This window comes from Lathamus discolor, chromosome 2 (assembly GCF_037157495.1).
Source record: "Lathamus discolor isolate bLatDis1 chromosome 2, bLatDis1.hap1, whole genome shotgun sequence".
NCBI lineage: Eukaryota > Metazoa > Chordata > Aves > Psittaciformes > Psittacidae > Lathamus > Lathamus discolor.
Window position 1 is genome coordinate 137,664,042 of NC_088885.1, and position 18,078 is coordinate 137,682,119.

Below are 18,078 nucleotides of genomic sequence, written 5' to 3' on the forward strand. Positions count from 1 at the left end.
CTAAAACTAATGCTTGTATTTTCCTTTCCTTTCATGGAGAAAGAAGGGTTTAGAACTGCTGATGTAACAATTTTGTGCCATTTCTTTTGAATCTAGGTATAATTATCTATGCTGTTGGAATAGGACAAGCAATTGAGGAAGAACTGCTGGAAATTGCTTCTGAGCCACCATACAAACATCTCTTCTATGCTGAGGATTTCACAGCTATGGAGGACATCAGTGAAGAGTTAAGAGCCCAAATCTGTGAAGGTAACAGTATTCCACTTTCGTTGAGATAGAAGAGGAAGGAATGCTTATAGAGCTTATAGGCCTGAAAGGACAACGAGTATCATAGTACAGGTCATAAGTCATTGGTGTCAGCATTGCAAGGACTCAGTCACTTATGGTAACTTTTCTGCCCTTTAATATGTGAGGAATAATCTATCACCAAGTAAAGGTATATAATAATTGTCTTTATTTCCATAAAGGTTGTATAAAATGCACACTTCTGCACCCAGAAAAATCAACTTCTCCTTCCCCTTTCTTTTTCTATAGTTAAGTCAGCCATTCACTGAACTCCACCCTGCCAAAGAAACATTATCTACTCCATTAGGAATGTGGGAGAATTATCAGGAATTTGTAATGTCTTAATGAGAATGAAAAAATTAAGTCCAGTGGCAAAAACCTAAACCACAGCAAAACAATCAGGAGCTGTTGTGCATATTTATATAAGACTAAAAATAGCTCATTGAACATGCATTCGCAGCCACAAAGTGGATCTGTGCTGCATAAGCTTCAAGTTTTGCTCCTGCCCAGGGAGGTTGTGAGTGCTCCATCCCTAGCAGTGTTCAAGGCCAGGTTGGACGAAGCCTTGGGTGAGATGATTTAGTGTGAGGTGTCCCTGCCCATGGGGGGGGGGGGGGGGGTGGGGGGTGGTGGTGGTGTTGGAACTAGATGATCTTGAGGTCCTTTCCAACCCTAACTATTCTATGATTCTATAAACATGGAAGGTTTGTTCCAGAAAGCACCCTTCCTCACTCTGGCACAAACAGCCTCTATATAAACATACGCAGCTGAAGTTTTGCAAGGGGAAGGGGAAATGCGAGCTGGGATGAAAGCTGTTCAGCCAGAGAGAGGACAGCATGTCTCTCCCACTCACACATTCCCAGGACTTGGTATTACTTGTACATTCAAATTGGTACCTGAAGCAGAATTCAGAAGTGTCACTGTGAATAATAGTAGTCCTAGCATCAGAATTGTGCAAGATGATTTCATTTGCACTAGCTTATATTTGGTTGTTTTTCTTGGAATTAAATGAAAACAGGTTTTATTTTCTTCTTTAATGCTGCTGTGTAAAACTGGCTGGCAAGCAGCAGTGCACTTCTCCTTCATACAGATGTCAAGGAAAATTCTGGGAAAAAAAAAAGAATCCAAGAATGTTTCTTAGCTTGTGTATTCCTTCTGTTTCAATCCTAAGAAGTCCTAGTTCCATCTTGCTGAAATACGAAATACTGTGGCAACATGAACCCAAGCCTGTTCAATTAACTTTCTTATTAGGCAGGTAATCTGCTGATGACAGCTTGTCATCTTAAGGCTTGGGGAGACACCAAAGCTATACTGGTTGCCAGACAATAATTCTCCCTCATTAGCAACCCCCAGAGCTCGGTGATGGAAATGCACCCTTCAGGTTCCCACAGTGGTGTTCAGCAGCCAGGCTTTTTTCCAACTACATTACTTGCCGCATGAAAAATAAGTAAATCCTGCCCCTCTGTGGCAGTTTCTAGACTACACCGCTAAGAACTGGGCAGAGCTAGTGCCTCTGCTTCCGTCCTCATCTTTCACCACCAGGCAATCCCTCACACCTGTGAACTGAGGGCTGACCCAGCCTTGTTTTTCTGGACACTCCAGGACTAGCTATCACTGCTCACAACTCGCTCCAGCTGAAATTCTGCCTCCCAAGGCTGTTACACAAGTTGAAAGTTCTTTTCTCCTCTCTGTTCTGGTTTACTGTTTTCCCTCCTTTGCAACAGCAGTAATTTAATTTTCAGTACAGCCTTGGCCCTTAGCTGAGGACTTCTGAGGCTCCAGCCTGTGAGGGGAGATCCTCTGAACATCATGGCCTCCAATGACAAAGCCTCTCATCCCCAGTCCCAGCTGTGGATGGGCTGCATGTTTTCAAGTAAAGCAGAAGCTCTCAAACTCTTTTTTGGGGTACGGCTTTTTCTTCTGCAAGAAATCATCAGCCTTGTAGAATGGCTGCTGATAACTATTAATTATTCTTGAGGGCTTGTAGTAAAAACAAGAAAGTGGTTTTCTCTTCTGCTTCTTATTAAGAGGAATTCAGCTGGAAGGTTCCCATTCATTGCCTTGGTTAATGTTCATTTCTCATCTGTCTGGAAGCACTAACAATGCTACAGCAATGTCATACATAATATACACTCATGATTGCCTCTTCACCCCTGTTCTGAGCATGTGCATTATGGAAGCCTTTAATTACATGGTCACATACTATTTTTGTCAAAAGACCCCAGCACTGCTCAGATGACAGTACTCAGCAGCCTGCTGGTTAACATTCTGTTCTCCTTCCAAGTTGAGATCGTTATCAGTGCTGCAAATAGCCACTGCTTTTGAAGACACACTTTTTTGAAGACACTTTCTCACAGGCTTTTTTTAAACATAATACTCGGGTTTTGTTACAAAACCAAACACCCAACTTTAGCGTTGTTGCCCAACAAATTTGACTATTTATGTTCACTGCCCTGACTTCACCAAGGGACTTGGTTAGGGTTAGCAGGCTCTGTCACTACTTGTCTGACTTTACAGAAGTGATGAGATCAGACATCTTAGGGCTCCAAGCCTGAAGAGTTGTTTCTGAAATACCCAATTCCCAAACTGGAGACCTTCTGCCATACTTGCCTGTGTATCTACCAGTTTTCTTTCCTGTCATTACATATGAATCCTGATTGTCTGTACCAGCCCAATACCCAAAGCTCAAGCTTTTCAGGTTTGTTCTTCTGTCCTTCCTAGACAGCTTCCTCATCCACCCACAGCTCTTAAATGAGCTCTAGCGGAAGTCATTACCCAGGGTCACATACTCGAGGCTCCTTACCCGTTTCTTCCCTCCTACACTGGAAGCCTCACCATCCTTGTTCCTAGCTGATTATTCTGCTGGCCTCCTCACCCAGTTTGTCTCATTCCTTACCCTGTGATCTTATCCCACACCCCTCTGCCCAGAACTTTCTCAAAAATCTGTATTGCTTCCATCAGCTGGTTGCCATGCAAACTTTTTGATATATACGTTGTAGTTCTGCCGACTGTACTCTGATTTTCTTAACCACTCATCTCTGTTCATTCCCTCTTCCTCACGCTGTCATTTCAGCTCCACCCCAAGGGGGTCTCATCCTCCCAGTGCAGCTTAGGACAGCTGTGTATTGTTGCGCATCTGTCAAAATTCATTAGACCAACAGAGATCCCAATAGCTGTAACAAACCTGTGAGGCTTAGGAGCATCTTCCACCTCCCTAGAGCATCTTCATGGCGGGCCGGGAGAGCTTGCACCATCACCTTTTACCCACTCACATTCACTTTTAGTGTAGCAGCTCTGGGTATACTCACAAGGAAAGAGTCACAGATGCTCCAGTCACTCCCCTGGCATAGCTTGATCAAGACTTGCAGTTGTTAAATGTATGCTCATCAGCTCACCTGAACCATTAAGCACTCCGCATTTAACTAAAGTTGAAGCACGAACTCATTCTGAAAGAACCAAAGCTGCCTCTACATTACCCTCTTCTGACAAGGGAGTAGTGCTCAGACAGACTCAAGGGGGTTACTCCTACATATAAAATAGGTTTCCATTTCTCTCCACACACCTTTCAGCTGAGATTGCTATGTAGAGTCTGAAATAAATTCCTACATTTTAAAGGCTGTGCTTCATGAATTAGAAACTTTTTTAATAATAACTATAGTGTATCAAATAAACTCTACTCCATCCTTCTCACCTAAGCACTCCCAACACCCTGATCAATGTTTCCCATTATAAAGGAGAAAATTGAAGAAGAAATTTCTTCTTTCTCCAAGCAGTTTTTAATTCTTGTACTCATGGGTGACAATGCAAGAATTTTCACTAAAGGACACAAAGTAGGTTGCTGTCATTTCAGATTGCTTCACTGCTATTAACCTTAAGTGCTTCCGGTTTGGAAGAGTTCTTCTGATAGCCTGAGTTGAAGGGTGAGTCCTGGAGTTTCCATGAACACTGGGCCTCTTCTGAACTGCAGAGGTATGAGGCATTCTCCATATGTTATGAGAGACAAACCTGCAAGTTACTGGTATGAAACAACATTTCTAGGGAATGTATTTTCATTGCTCCTTTTGTAATCTCCTTTCCTTCCACAATTTCTTGTCTACCAGCCTTGAAATTCGAGTCAGCTCACCAGCAAGATCCATCATCTGGGAGGCTTCGTAAGACTGGTCCACAGCATTCAGGTTGGCTGCTTTATCCCAGCATCCTGCTGTCTCCCCAGTCATTGCTAAGTTCCCTCTTCACACTGCCTTCTGTACAGAACCCTAACAATTCACCTGTGAACTTGTGAACTGTTCATTCCATTTCCCTTCCTACCCCCCTCCAGGGCAACCTCCTTTCTGCAACTCAAATCTGCTTTCTGCAAAATACTGGAGATTCACTGTAACAAATGCATGGCTGCATGCTTTTTACACCATCCAAATGTATTATTTCATGGGGAAACTTGTATTTCACCACACTGCTTGGTATCTTAAAGCATGTTCAGCTTTTAAATCACTTCTGTTTCTTACAGGAACTTTCACAACCTAAATCATGTACGCAGTAATTACAGCCTAACAGCTCAGTTCCTTCACTTCTTTATATCCCTTGTCCTCTCCATGAATGAGCCTCATTGCAATCAGTGAGATTACTCTCTAATTAACAAGTTGGTGCATTTGAGTAGAAGGAAAATACTGTGTAATTAAGTGGGTTTGATTTTTAGACTTTTTTTTTTGGGGGGGTGGTCCTGCAGGACCTGAATCGACCACAATAGCCATCACAGATGTCATTGCCTGTCCTGATCTTGCAATACACCACAAGTATCTTTTTGAAGACAGTCACTCAACGAGAACAGGTAATCAAGTTACCTTTGTTTAGTATAATCCAGACTGCTCTTTAAATATGTAGGCCCAAGTGTTGGGTACTATTTCCCAGTATTTACAAGATCTGCCCCAGAGCATTCCTTTGGATGTTGACATGTTTTGAGAACAGGAAGCTGTATTAAATCTGCTCTGCATTTACAAGTCCTTGTCATTTCCTCCCCCATCCCATTTGATTTATTCAGCATTTAGCCTACGGTCAACTGTTTCTGTTTTTCAGCAAAAGCTTCAAAAGATAAAGACCAGTGCAAATGTGAAAACCTTGTGACATTCCAGAACTATGCAACCAATGAAGTAAGAAAACTCACCAAGCAATATATCCTTTCAGAATAATTCTTACATATAAGACAAGGGGAGCAGGTTAAAAGAAATTATAATTGTAACACATTAAGTCTAAGCTGTCTCCATAGTTCAAATCCATCTACTGTAATGAAAAGCTAAAGTACTGAATAATGTTAATCTCCAAGAAGCAAGGCTTTCAAAACTTGAAATGTGCATCTCCTCCATAGAAGGAGCTAAATATTAGTAAGGATCTTAACCTTTAATAATCCCTTGCAGTAAACACCTTCAGGGACAGCAAATGAAATGACTGGTCAAATTCAAGGCTAACACTCTTTGCTTTGGGTTATTTCTTCAGATGGTATCGAAACAGCATTTACTGCCTACAAGAGTCAGAATACAGGGGATGTTTCTTTTCTGAACTGCTTGGTGAACCACCAGATGCAGTGAGTCATTTAAAACAATACTCAAAGAGAAATTCAGAGGACTGAGATCTGATTAATTTCACATAAACAAATGTGCAAATAAAAATTAACTAAGTGCAGATCAACAGCTTCCCTTCCTCTAAGTTTGTCTTTTCAAGGGAGCTGTCAGTACTGCAGCCTTTACACTACCTCTAACACCCACCAGATGTCTCAGGACACAACAGCAGCAGACTGGCAAGACAACTTCCTGTCACATTTTACATCATGCAGCAAATTCCTGTATTTTCTTCACGGAAGCAGCTTCTGCCTCTGCAAATACATAGCAAGACAACATCTCATTTGCTATTAAGTTTTCTAACCATGTGCAAGGCCAATAAGCATTTATTTTCTGCACAGAAGAATACAGCAATGACTACAGCTTGTAACTGTGTGATTCCTAGACAATAGCTTAAGAACTAATGAACCTGCAGAGTTAACAGGCTGTCCAGAGTCAGACCAACAGAGCCCTCAGTGGTCGTGACAGCTGGCAAGAAGCTAAATATTGCCTACCAGTTCAGACTTCACTTCCAGCTGTTTTGTGTAGCTGCAGCAGGCAGCCTTACTCTGTCTCACCTTCACAAGTGAATCCTTCAGCTTAAGGACTCATGTTCTGATCATGTGACTAATGTGAATTATTGCATGCTAAAGTGGAATTGGTTCATAAAGGGAAAGAAAACCATCACATAAGTTTATTGTTAGGTGCTTCAAATGCTCATTAACATTTATACTTCCCTGAAGGGTCTTCTCCATAGTCTCCAAATGACTTCAGAAAAAAACCTCTAGGTCATTATCCACAGCTCCAACCTAGATGCTGAATGAAAAGAAAGGAGACCACCACTCTTTCTCCCTTAAGGAGAAGCCTTAGCCTCTGTATTGTCATCTCCTGCAGTTGGGCTATGAGGAACTCTGAGCTTAGCCCTTAGCTACATGGGCTTTTTTGCTTCACAATTTGAACAGGCATTTTTAGATTTTTAGAGTCTGAAAAGAACTTAAGGTGATAGAAAAACTGCTGATGCCAAACCAGAGACATAGGCATATTTATAGGAAGGAACAGTTCCAAGCACTTCTGCAGTACTGGACAACCACTGCTTTGAACACAGACCTATGCAGTTGCCTTTCCACTACAAACCTCATTTCTCTGCCTCATCTGAAGAGCAGCCTAGATACTGAGTAACATACTAGGTGTTGATAACTGCAGAAGACTACTGGCTAGTCCTCCTCCCAGGGATCTGGAAGGGGAGGAGGAGGAGACCTGGCTACAAAACTAGCTTGTTACAGAATATAAACTTAAGGGGACCATTCCAAACTGTTAATGATTTGTATCCAACTACATGTAACTTTTTCTATCAGTCAGATGAATGCAGTTTCTACTGCTTGAACTTTGCCTCTCTAAACACCTACATAGAAAGCAGCTCAAATGATGCTAGCATGCATACCACTGGGCCAGCCCTACATCCTGTGGAGCTTTTGCCCTACTCTACATCTATCTGGAAACCACTGGCCCTACACTACACCTCCTTAGGGCTGGAATGTAAGATCATCAGCATTCTTTCTGCAGCCAGGGAGCTCCATACAGTTTTAAAAATCTACTGTTAGCTTACATATAGTTTTCTATGTACTATATACTTTTTAAACACCACTGACTAGGGTAAGTATTTAGGGTTCCCTTTAAAATAAGAGGGAAATGGCCAGCTTTTTGAAATACCTGCCTTTTTCATATGCTGCAGCCTGAACTCCATGTTAAGGTATGCTAGTTAATGAACAGGGCTTCACACAGCTTTCTCAACTGAACAAAGCAGAACAATAAAATACAGGGAGTATTCTATCAGAAACTACTGGGAGTCAAAGAGGGCAACAAAGAGGAGAAAGAACTGCAAGTTTACAGCCCACAGCAATCAGGCAGCTGACACCACTTTTCTATTAATGCATCCTGTCAGTAGTTCCCTTTCCTTAACTTCTGTCTACTGGAAGAAATGACAAAGAGAATGGAAGACTTGGAAAACAGGCTAAAATACTGACCAAAATTTGAAGGCTATACTACACTGTATATTTATACACTCAAACTTGTCAGAGCTATTTTCTTAAACTGGTTCTAAGAAAAATAACAAATCCTTGTGTCTGAAGTTGAAAATATTTTGGATCCCTGCATCTATATACTATGTGTTCTGTCTTGCATTGACTGCAGATAAAAAAAAATGTTGAAACTTTTATATATATAAACGATTCAGTAATGAGCAAAAATTCTAACTAAGCAGAACTAAACTGAAATTAAGCTATGCAAAACAATAAAATGCTGTTATTTTTTGAAGTGAAACCTCTACATTTTGAAGTACTTTTAGAGTATGAATTTATTTGGCTTGCTTTTCTGCATTTCTCTCCTCCACTCTCTCTGCTAGTATTTTAAGCACCCCTGTTTGTATGCATATATACAGTTTTATATATATATAAACAGAGAAGTGGGACAGCATTCTCAACAATTAGGTTTCATTTATACTCTTCAAACACCAGTCGACTACCAAAATCAGCTGGAAGTAAAAATACAAATTCATGCTGAAACTGTGATGAAAGTGGGAAGTCTGCTGGATTATCAGGGTATCGTAATATGAGGTTTCAAATACTTTTTCTCTTACCACATCCAGACCATGTAACTTCTCCCTGCTGTTCCTTGCTCAGCACTAACTTTCCTAAATGCAACTAGTATTTTACTTATTAAGACCTTTACTGAGCAATACAACTAGCTACAGGCCTGTTTGTGCTTAAGACAAATGAGAACAGTAAACTGCTTCCAGCCATACTGGCCAACTGAAGTGCCTGAAGTTTCTTTCCCCTCTGCAGCCAAGACATGCTTCTGCTTTACCATCACGCTAGCCGCCACATCTAGATTTCACGTAGCAGTATCTAAGCTATCTTGAACTGACCCAAATCTGTGGTTTAACAGGTGGAGACACCAGCACTTCCACCTTTGCTCTGGCACACATTGGTCTATTATCTCCAAATGGAAATACACAGCTTAATCCATTCTGTACCTGAAGTAGTTGCAGCAAAACTAGACTAAGCGATCTCAGATAAGCTCATAAGCATGCATGGATACAAAGCAACAAGTTTTAAAAGGTACCTTGTGCTTTGCCATACTTTGGCCACCAAATGCAAGTTCTGCAAGGATACCAGTACATACTGGTTTTCACTAGGTGTTTCTTCTACTGCATGTCAGCAAAACACTGGCATCTCAATAATCAGTAACAAGGTCCTGCAGTCATGATCTCTCACAAAATGGGCACGTATCTGCAAGACAGCAGAGTCCTCAGCAACAGTGACTTGAATACGTTGTTAGAGACAGATGAGTTTGTATTCAAAATGCTAAAAAAGTGACCAATTTAAAATCAGCTTTTGAGAAGTTAATTGGCATCTTACTGCAAGTATGATGTTATACATCACGTCTAGCAGATAGGTATCTTATTTACCATCTGACACATACATATTCTGTTGGAAAGAAAAAGGATAACTTGCATTAGTACTTTGTGATTTACTTGGGAGTGGAATTTTTTTTAAATTGTAAGTAAACTGTATGGGATCCCTCACCAACATGTCACATTTGCTTTTACCTCGCATTATGCCTTGTTTTTGCATTACCCCTCCAAACCCCAAAACCAAGGAAGTCATAGCTTGCTGGTATTTGGCACCATACTTCCCATGATTACGTCCTCCTCCACTTACCTCTCAAGACCCACAACTTCTAGAGAAAGAAACGAGCAAGTTTTGTCCTGTGAAGGTTATTTCTAACAGAACAGGAAACAGTAGTGGTAATGAATCTTCATTTATATAGTTTGTGCCCTAAAACCAACAATGTTATAATACAAATTTTTCTTAAAATGGATCTGTAACCAGTTTTATTGTCGAAATAACTCTTTACAGCATTTACTTCTCGCTGGTTTGTTCTGGCATGCTTCTGATGATGTCAGAGTCACCTGTAAGACAGAAATACATTGTTACAAGAGGACCCACAGAAAGATCTGTTTTCAGAAGTAAGGCAAAGCCAACCACAAAAACCTGAACGCACTGATTCCACAAACAGAAAACAAGTTAAAAGCAATACAAAGACAGTCTCTTCAGAAAAAAAAAATAATTTGGTGGCTTGATAAGAAATACTTGTCACTGTATTTTGCTAATCCATACACAATACTTTTACAATAATTACGTATCTGTCACTAGCAATTACAAAGCCAGTACTAGAACAGCAATCTAGTCCTGGAGGACACAATGCATAGTTTTAATATAGCGAATGTCCAGCCTCCCCTGATCACGACAGTATCAGGACAGTGAGAATATTCGCATTACATTACACAGCAATAATATTTACTTGCAGTTCCCACCCACTCAAAATCAAACCTGGAAGTAACATTTTGAAAGCGAAGTTTACAGCCAGTATTTGCATACAAGCAAGCTAAATAAAGTTTTCTGAAGAAACAACAAATTCAAAACAATTTCACTTGGGGAACATTTGGTGTAAGTGATTACAGAAATCATTAAATCTGTGTGTATGCATTCTGATCAACAAACAGAACAAGAGATTGATTCTTCTCTTAGAGGATTCTGGAAAGAGGATGAGAAGTCACCTCATTAGCAGTCTATACGAGGAACTTGAACACCTCTCTGGGACAAAAACTGCTACCAAACCAGAGTAATTACAGACTTCCAGTTTTAAAATACAATGTTTAATATCATTTTCAACGCTGGAATAGTACCACCTACATACAGGTTACTTTTATATCATTCTGGGAAGCAGGACAATTCACATTCCTTTGCCTTACATTAAGAACAGTCAACAGGCTGATGTAAGCAGCATGTTGCACCAGCTCATATTCTAGCTGATGGGCTCAGAAACACATACCATCAAGTTGCTTCCCAGCCACTGAACCCTCATTACAGATCAAAAGGTAGACAAAACTGAGGCGCACACGGTTTAGCGTTAAAAGGAGCGTAGTGCAAACATAAGCAGCAGAAATTACAGGTTCCAAGAACCTAGGACTCACGAACAGGATCTTGGTAAGAAGAAACTGTGAGTTAAACCTGACAGACAGTTCAGCAAAGTGTGTGATCACACCTGCATGTCAGTAGCTCAGCGCTGCTATTCACGGGTGAACAGAGGAACCACCAATACATAACCATTTGGTCACTATACTATAGGAGAGACATACCTGGGTCAATGATAGCCAGTGTGCACACTCTGTAATATTTCCCACATGCTGTGCCCAATTCAATGTTGTTGCCGCTATAGTGGTGGACGCCAGTCTTGGCAAGCATAGCATAGTACTCAATCTCTGATTTTCTGAAATTCAAATACCAGTGTTACAGTACTGACACTATTCACTTTAATTATAATACAGCAAGAGCAACTTTAACTCCCTTATGCAGTTTTCCTTCCCACCCAGAAAAACATCTGCTCCTTGCCAGACATCCTCTGGCTCAGGAACCCTTATCCAGAAGTATGCTGAAGGTATGAAACCACAAACCCACTTCTGGAGTGCAAATCCTTGAGGCTCCTCCTACATATGCTCATTTCTACAGGAAAGAAGATGATTTAGAAGTTCCAGACTTCCAGAAGGTTGTAGGAGCTAAGCCGAAGTGCACAAACTACGACCACTATTATCATATACCCAGTGGACAGATGCCGAACAGAGATCTGGCTGCAGTTAGCTAGGAAAACCAGTATTTTTTCTTAATAATTTTTTAAAAATCAACTTGTATTCCCTTATCTTCTGACTTCCAGCAGGAGATTCTAGTGGTCAATACTATTCCTCAAGCACTTTTGGGATCCCCACTAAAAGACTGCCTACTGCAACAGTCCTGCCATTTGTCAAGCACCTGATACTGGCTTTCTGCATTTACAGTTTCTTAAATCTGTTGAGATCCCTTGATGGCAACAAGGGCCCATAAATTCTACGAGAGATGTCACAAAATCAGTAAAGATATGACTCTCAAAAAAGCAATTTCACTGGCCAGGAACCTAAATCTGTAACTTTGACAGCAAATTTTGTGGGCTTCAAATACTTTGTATCAGTGTAAATCACCAGTTTTCCTACCTGTGAAATTATTTCCAATCACATTCCTATGAAAAAAACGCACAGGAATTCAGCCCCATTATACTTTCCATGACTGCTACCAGTGTGAAAAGCTTCCAGTACCTTTACTAGTGTGAACTCCGAACTGGAAAGCTAAAAAAGTGTTAGGAAGCATTTCAACACATCCAGACCTGAAACTGCCATACAGCAAACAATCCACCACTTTTACTTCATAGCACTCCAGAATATGCTAGCAAAGTACTCTGCATCAGAACTCACAGGAGCAATTAGCATGAAGTATACTCTGTATTTGCGCAAAAAAAAAAACAGTCTTAAAGAGTTTTTTCATACATCTGCTTACCTCAAAGCAGGGCAGTTGTTGGCTAGGATGACCAACTTGGCTTTGCCCTGCCGAATCATTTTCAGAGTCTGTTTGTACCCTAGTACATATTTACCACTTTTCATAACCAGCTGAAGCCTAGAGTTTATGGACTCTAGGGACTTTTTCTGAAAGAGATATAGAAAAGCATTATTGTATGTTACTTTATAAAAGTAAACATACATAAGAAAATTAAAACACTCCAAATACAAGCACTCTGATTCTATGATTCTAATGATTTCCCTATAATTTGCAATGCAGAGTAATAGAATCTAGCCTACCATATAAATATGAGAAAGCTTGTGCATAAGGAGGTCGCTGATGCCTTATGCCCAGTTCCATAAAAATACCTCCTACCGGCATATCTTACAATAGGGAAATACATCTTAAAGCACTATTGTTGATATTTATGTTAACCAGGTGTATTTGCCAGGCTTTTATCAAAGCTCAACTAGTCAAGTCCAAGTAAATACACCTTCTGGCTTGCAAATCTAAGGTTTGAACTATTCCTCTTCCTTGGGCACATGCTAATAGCACAATACTGGTTAGCAGAAACAAGCAACAGCATGCAGTAAGAGCTGATGCTCCCAGAGAGCACGGTGCTCATGACAACAGACAAGTACATTTGCAAAGATGAACATCTAACAACCACCACCTAACCAGAAAACCATACTTGTCAATGTCGCTCTAAGAGAAAGACAAGAACATGGCAGGAAACGCAAAAGCTGCTCTCCATCCACACTAGGAACCCAGCACCAGTTCCCCCTCCCTCCAGCTAGCACCGGGATCCCGTGAGTAATCCGGGATACTGCACAGGAGGGAACCGGGGACAAAGTCGCCGGTGGGAGGCGGCCGCGGGGAGCGGCTGGGGCCTGTGCGAGAAGGCCAGCGCCCGAGCTCCGAGGGCCGCGACTGGCCCCCGCCCCAGCCCATGCCCGGTGCACTCCGCCTCACAGAGCGGCGAACCGCCGCTCCGGCCCGCGCAACGCCCGCCGCCGCCGCGGCCCGGCCCGCCGCCGCCACGTGAGCCCGGCCCGCTGCCACTCACCGTCTTCTTGGCGGCCACCATGTTGCTGCCTCGCGCCGGGTCGGGCGGTACCTGGAACACAAGCGGTACGGGGGAGGAATTATCACACAGGAGCGGCCCCCGCGCCCGTCCGCACCGCGCCGGCCGAGCCGCACTCACCGGAGACGCGCCGCCAAGATGGCCGGGCAGAGGAAAGGAGCGAGCTCCCGCGGCGCACCGCGCTTTCCCGAGCGGCAGCTCTCGCGAGAGCCGCGCGCAGCTCATACGCACCTACCTCCGGCTGCCAAGGCGCCTGCGCTGGCGGGGCCAGGGAGTCGCGCTGTGGCAGGAGGAGCTGCCGGCATGGCGGCTGTCAGGCGGGCTCCGTGGGCTCTCCCTTTCCCCAGGCGCACCGGCTCCCGTGCTTCACAGAGGGAGCCTGAATGCCCTCTTCCCCTTCGCGGCTTTAAGGGAGACTTCAGGCGCTGACTAAGGAAGCCCCTTGCAGGGACTGTCCCAAGTGCCGGGAGCTTCCTGTCCCCTGTGGCGCTGTCAATTCTGCCACAGGGTTGATGCGGGAAATGACAATTTGGGGAAAACAAATCTTCTCTGGCATCACAAGTTACCGGAGCAACAGACACACATGCTGGTCTGGCTCCGTGTTTCCCTTATGTAAGTGCAGAGTACGCTGGCTTTCTGTAGATCAGCGGTGCCTTAGTTTCACCAGGCCCAGTATTGTCTGCCTGCCCCAATTCTGCACTGCCGTCATAAACGAACTGTCCCGATGAGATACAGCCTGGATTTCAAACATGGAGTATGACACTGAGCTTGGGAATGGCTCAGGGCCCAAGGCTGTGCAGTGGCCTTGGCCATGCCAGAGCAGCTCAGTTGTCTCCTGTGCTGGAGTCATGGTGCAGGGAAACCTCTTCCTGCCCCCACGTGGGCGCTGAAGCTTGCTATAAACATGGCTATGACATGAGGTTCTCAGTTTCAGCCTAAGAAGAGTTGTGGTCAATCCTATGGTGGTGTCCAGCCTAGGACAGACACCCATGTTGGTGCAGTGAGCAGCAGCACAGCACCCGTTCATCTGGCACCTGCTTGTCATCAGCAATGTGAGTGTTTGGGGTAAGAGTTTTGGGGGACTCCCTGTGACACCCCCCCAGGAGGAGGCCTGGGGGTCCACCCACAGGACACCAAGTATTCTGCTGATACCACACTGCTCTTAGGACACACTGCACCAGAAGGGCACCCCAATGTATACTTTTTCTTATTAAATTACAGCTTTTCTGGATTTGCCTGGGTTAGCAAAGCATGCAGTGTGTTGTGCTTGATGTACTTGTTGCCTTTAGGAATTTTGATGGCTTTGCCTGTAAGGGATATGTAGCAACAAACTAAAAAAACCAAGCCAAAACATGTTGTGTTTTGTTGTTCTAGTATGTTTACATTAATAAAGCTTACTTCAAACAAGGGAATAATCTACAGCTATATACTGTCATGCCTTTCTAATGGTATGGTTACCTCCATGCTCAATTTCTTCTGCTCTATGTTAAAGAAAAAAAAAATCACCAGACTTAAGTGGAGCTTAAATATCCCAGATGAAACTCAAGCATTGGTCCATCTCTAATGGTAAAGTCCACTGGGAATAATTTTTAGATTAAGCATACAGAAATAATACATGTACTATATAAATAATAGTGTAAAACCATTACATTTTGGTATGTCTCTATAGTCCCATTTCATTTACTGAAACAAAATAATTTTCAGCCCTTTACAGAGTATACTTAATTTTGAAGTGTACTTTAAACTTTAATTTTCTTTGGCAGCTGAAAATTAAATGCCATTCCACATCTCCTTTTCTTGTTCCTCTTTGCCCCAGCACTGAGGTGCATTGCTGATATTCCTACCATCAGATTGTAACTCTGCTTTTAATTCTTTAAACTTCTACCTGGTTGCTTGTGGTCAGGTGAAACATTCATCCTTTCTTGTTGCTTGTCGAAATTACTGTGAAGAGGGCATAAAGCTCAGTGAACCTCGTGAAGTCTTCAGCACGATTCCTTTCAACTCTGCCGTTTTATGTTGTCTTGCAATATGTGGGAGCTGTGCCCGGCTCCGGCAGAGGGAGCTGTGGTCAAGAGTACCTTTGCAACCTCTGCTCAAGTTAGGAGAGAATGCAATACCTCTCTTGAGTTTGTAAAACTGATTCCTCCCAGTGATGTGGGCTTTTTAAAAAAACCCTCTATTTCCTAAAGAACTTTTTGACAGATACTTTCGTTATTGAACCCCAAATTGCAGAAACGAGCACTACTGACTCTCACCCCCAGATCGCCTTTCTGTGGCCACGAAGGCCTCTCCTGGGGGTCTGTGGTCCATTAAATGTCCTTTAGGTCAGTCCAAGTCAGATGAAAGCAACACTAAAAGGAAGAAAAGGCTTTGGCCCCACAAAAATTCCTTAAACAATATTATACAGCCACTGTTTGTTAAAAATCAGCAGCTGGGAGTGGCTGAGTGTTTACAATGCAGGTGTTTGAGAATTAAAGCATGGAGGAAGGCCCAGCAGACATCATCCAGTTTTGCACCCTCCACAGGTGATGCTGAGCTCCCCTCTGTGATGAGGCAGCGATACAGCAGAAATAAAAGAAAGGGAGGGAAGAAGCAGACAGTGTCTCTATGTTCAACAAGCAAGTCTCAAGACAGAGAGATCCAGGGAGCAGCTGGCAATCTCAGTAAAAGCAGTGTTACTTCTCCCAGCACTAACAGCAGATACCGTGGCCACATCCAGCTCTCCTGCCTGTCCTAGCAGCAGTGCTCAGCCAGAGAGATCAACTCCTTCACAAGCTGAGTCAAGTATTACTCTGGCTCAGGGGCTCTGCAGGCTGGTGCTGGTTTGGCAGGGATACACATGCAAGGGATGGAGAGTACAAGGGGAAAGTAGAGCCACTCCTTCTCCCTTACTGCTTTTCCCACCCTGGCCTCTCTGCACTTGCGTAGTAAGAGGGCAGGGTCAGGGGTTCCAACAGAGAGGCAGATAATTTCATTCAAACCTGGAGAGTGGTGGTCTTGAAGGAGGTCTCTCACCACCCTCTCCGATTCCTCCCCCCCCCCAAAAAAAAAAAAAACCCTGAAGAGATTGTGTAAGAAAGCCACAGTTTAAGAGAGTGAGAGTACTGTGAGTAAAGTTACTGGTGGAGCGTTGACCTATCCAAAAACTGGAGAGCAACTTCATCATTTTGGGCTTGGAGGAAAATGAAACCAACCCAGTGTATCTGAGACATTCTAACTGACCTAGAAGATGGAAAATATCTAAGATCATAACTCAGCCTTATTTTCTTTGAGTCTGGACATGTGATCACAGATTCCTAAGTCATGACTGCAGTAACAGTCTAACGGCCACCCTTCAGCTGGGGCCATAACTTCATGATATATCGACCTCAGTAGAGATACCAGCTGAAGGAATTCCCACCCTGAGCTTTTGTTTTGTTCGGTTTTTTTCCTCACAGTTGTTTTTAAGTCAGGTCAGTGCTTCATTTGATGTCCTGCCAGAGGTGGAAACATGCAGCTAGGGAGGGGGAAATGATAGGGTAAGGCAGGGAGCTCCCATGGCAGCACCAACACCAATGTATCAGTCAGAAAACAACAGTGCAAGCCACGGTAGACAAGGTTCAGTTCAAAAAAGACAACTGATCTTTTGAAAAGCTGGTCCTGCATCTTTATTTTACCAGTATGCTACTGTTTTGATAGGATGAAAACCTGCAAAAATATAGTCCTGTTCTTTCTTATATTTTTAGTCCCATCAAAATCTGTGCACAGTTACACAATAAGGTTGTGTGAACACCTGCAGCCATTATTTTCTCCTTTTGCACTTGTCAGAGCTATTAAAAGTGACAGACTGTTCTCTGATAATGTTCACATTTACAGCAAATGCAAACATGTTCATTTCATTTTCACAGGGTCATGCACTGAACTATCCGCTGTATTGTCAGCCAAACAAATTTATTTCAGATCTCTGGGAAGTTGGAATCCCAGTAATGCACAGGTCCAGTGGGTCTGGATGCAAACCTCTCCCAGATACCCTTCCAGTAGCTTCATTACAGGAAGGGAGGAAGGAAGGAAAAGAACTGTAGAAGAATTGGCCAAATGCAGAAAGGTTACCTCATTAGGGAAGAGGGAGAATCTTCAGGTTAAATAATGTCTATTGTGAATACCTTGATATCTGCAAATGGTGGATATATTTTCAGCCAGTAAAAGGATACTGAGGAGTATGTGTATATGCACATAAATAAACACATACATTTGTATACCTATATGTGTAGCTAGCTTAGAGTGCTAGTACAAGATACTGTATTTTCTAAGGGCCAAATTGTACAGATATCCACAGGTATAGATTTATAAAGATAGTAATTAGTCTCATAAGATCTGCAGATTCCCTCATTTCCAGAAATTACAAGCTATGTCCTAGGAGCTAAGTTTCAAGGTCATTGTCATTCCACGCAAAACAAGACTAGCAGTTGCAGAAGGCAGTTAGAGAACTGCAGTTCATAGATCAGCATCACAGAGCACCCTTCAGTTCACAAATTCCATCAGATTTTGCAAATCTGGTGTTCCATCAGTTTGCAGATTTGATGTTCCTTCAGTTTGCAAATTTGCATCAGTGGAATGTTTGGCCTGAATTATCTGTCACAATAAACAACACAGAATATTTTATTGCCTGGTCAGTACTGGTCTTTCCCACAAAATAGAGTTGAGAAAAGGGGGCACA

General features: G+C 42.8%; 2 protein-coding genes and 1 non-coding gene across 11 annotated transcripts in view; 1 reads left to right on the plus strand and 2 right to left on the minus strand.

The window, feature by feature from the left end:
* The window catches only part of MATN2 (matrilin 2), a 69,023-nt gene extending 60,831 nt beyond the window's left edge, over window positions 1-8,192 (plus strand). For 8 of the 9 annotated variants that reach the window (XM_065668671.1, XM_065668674.1, XM_065668672.1 and 5 more), the window contains 2 exons: window positions 97-249; window positions 4,136-4,387. In XM_065668671.1, coding sequence (XP_065524743.1) covers window positions 97-249; window positions 4,136-4,197 — 215 coding nt within the window. In that variant the 3' untranslated portion in view covers window positions 4,198-4,387. Of the gene's footprint in view, window positions 1-96; window positions 250-4,135; window positions 4,461-5,008; window positions 5,111-5,355; window positions 5,452-7,843 lie in introns of those variants that run through there. The other variant, XM_065668679.1, reaches the window with a different exon arrangement.
* Window positions 8,193-9,676: 1,484 nt separating this feature from the next.
* RPL30 (ribosomal protein L30) lies at window positions 9,677-13,590 on the minus strand. Its single transcript, XM_065668686.1, has 5 exons — window positions 13,503-13,590; window positions 13,365-13,415; window positions 12,299-12,444; window positions 11,074-11,204; window positions 9,677-9,843 (listed from the first exon to the last, which is right to left on the minus strand). Exons 2-5 carry the CDS (start codon window positions 13,383-13,385, stop codon window positions 9,794-9,796), a joined length of 348 nt encoding a protein of 115 aa, XP_065524758.1. The 5' UTR covers window positions 13,386-13,415; window positions 13,503-13,590; the 3' UTR covers window positions 9,677-9,793.
* Window positions 10,076-10,210, minus strand: LOC136009522 (small nucleolar RNA SNORA72). The gene has a single exon (XR_010610584.1). It is a non-coding gene; the product is annotated as a small nucleolar RNA SNORA72 (small nucleolar RNA).
* Window positions 13,591-18,078: the final 4,488 nt, after the last annotated feature.

What these genes read in the sequence shown, in the direction of transcription:
- RPL30 (XM_065668686.1), bottom strand. Translation starts at nt 13,385, where the DNA reads ATGGTGGCCGCCAAGAAGACG. An exon ending in TGGTGGCCGCCAAGAAGACG is followed by an intron (nt 12,445 to 13,364) that starts GTGAGTGGCAGC and finishes TATCTCTTTCAG; the next exon opens with AAAAAGTCCCTAGAGTCCAT. An exon ending in AACAACTGCCCTGCTTTGAG is followed by an intron (nt 11,205 to 12,298) that starts GTAAGCAGATGT and finishes TTTGAATTTCAG; the next exon opens with AAAATCAGAGATTGAGTACT.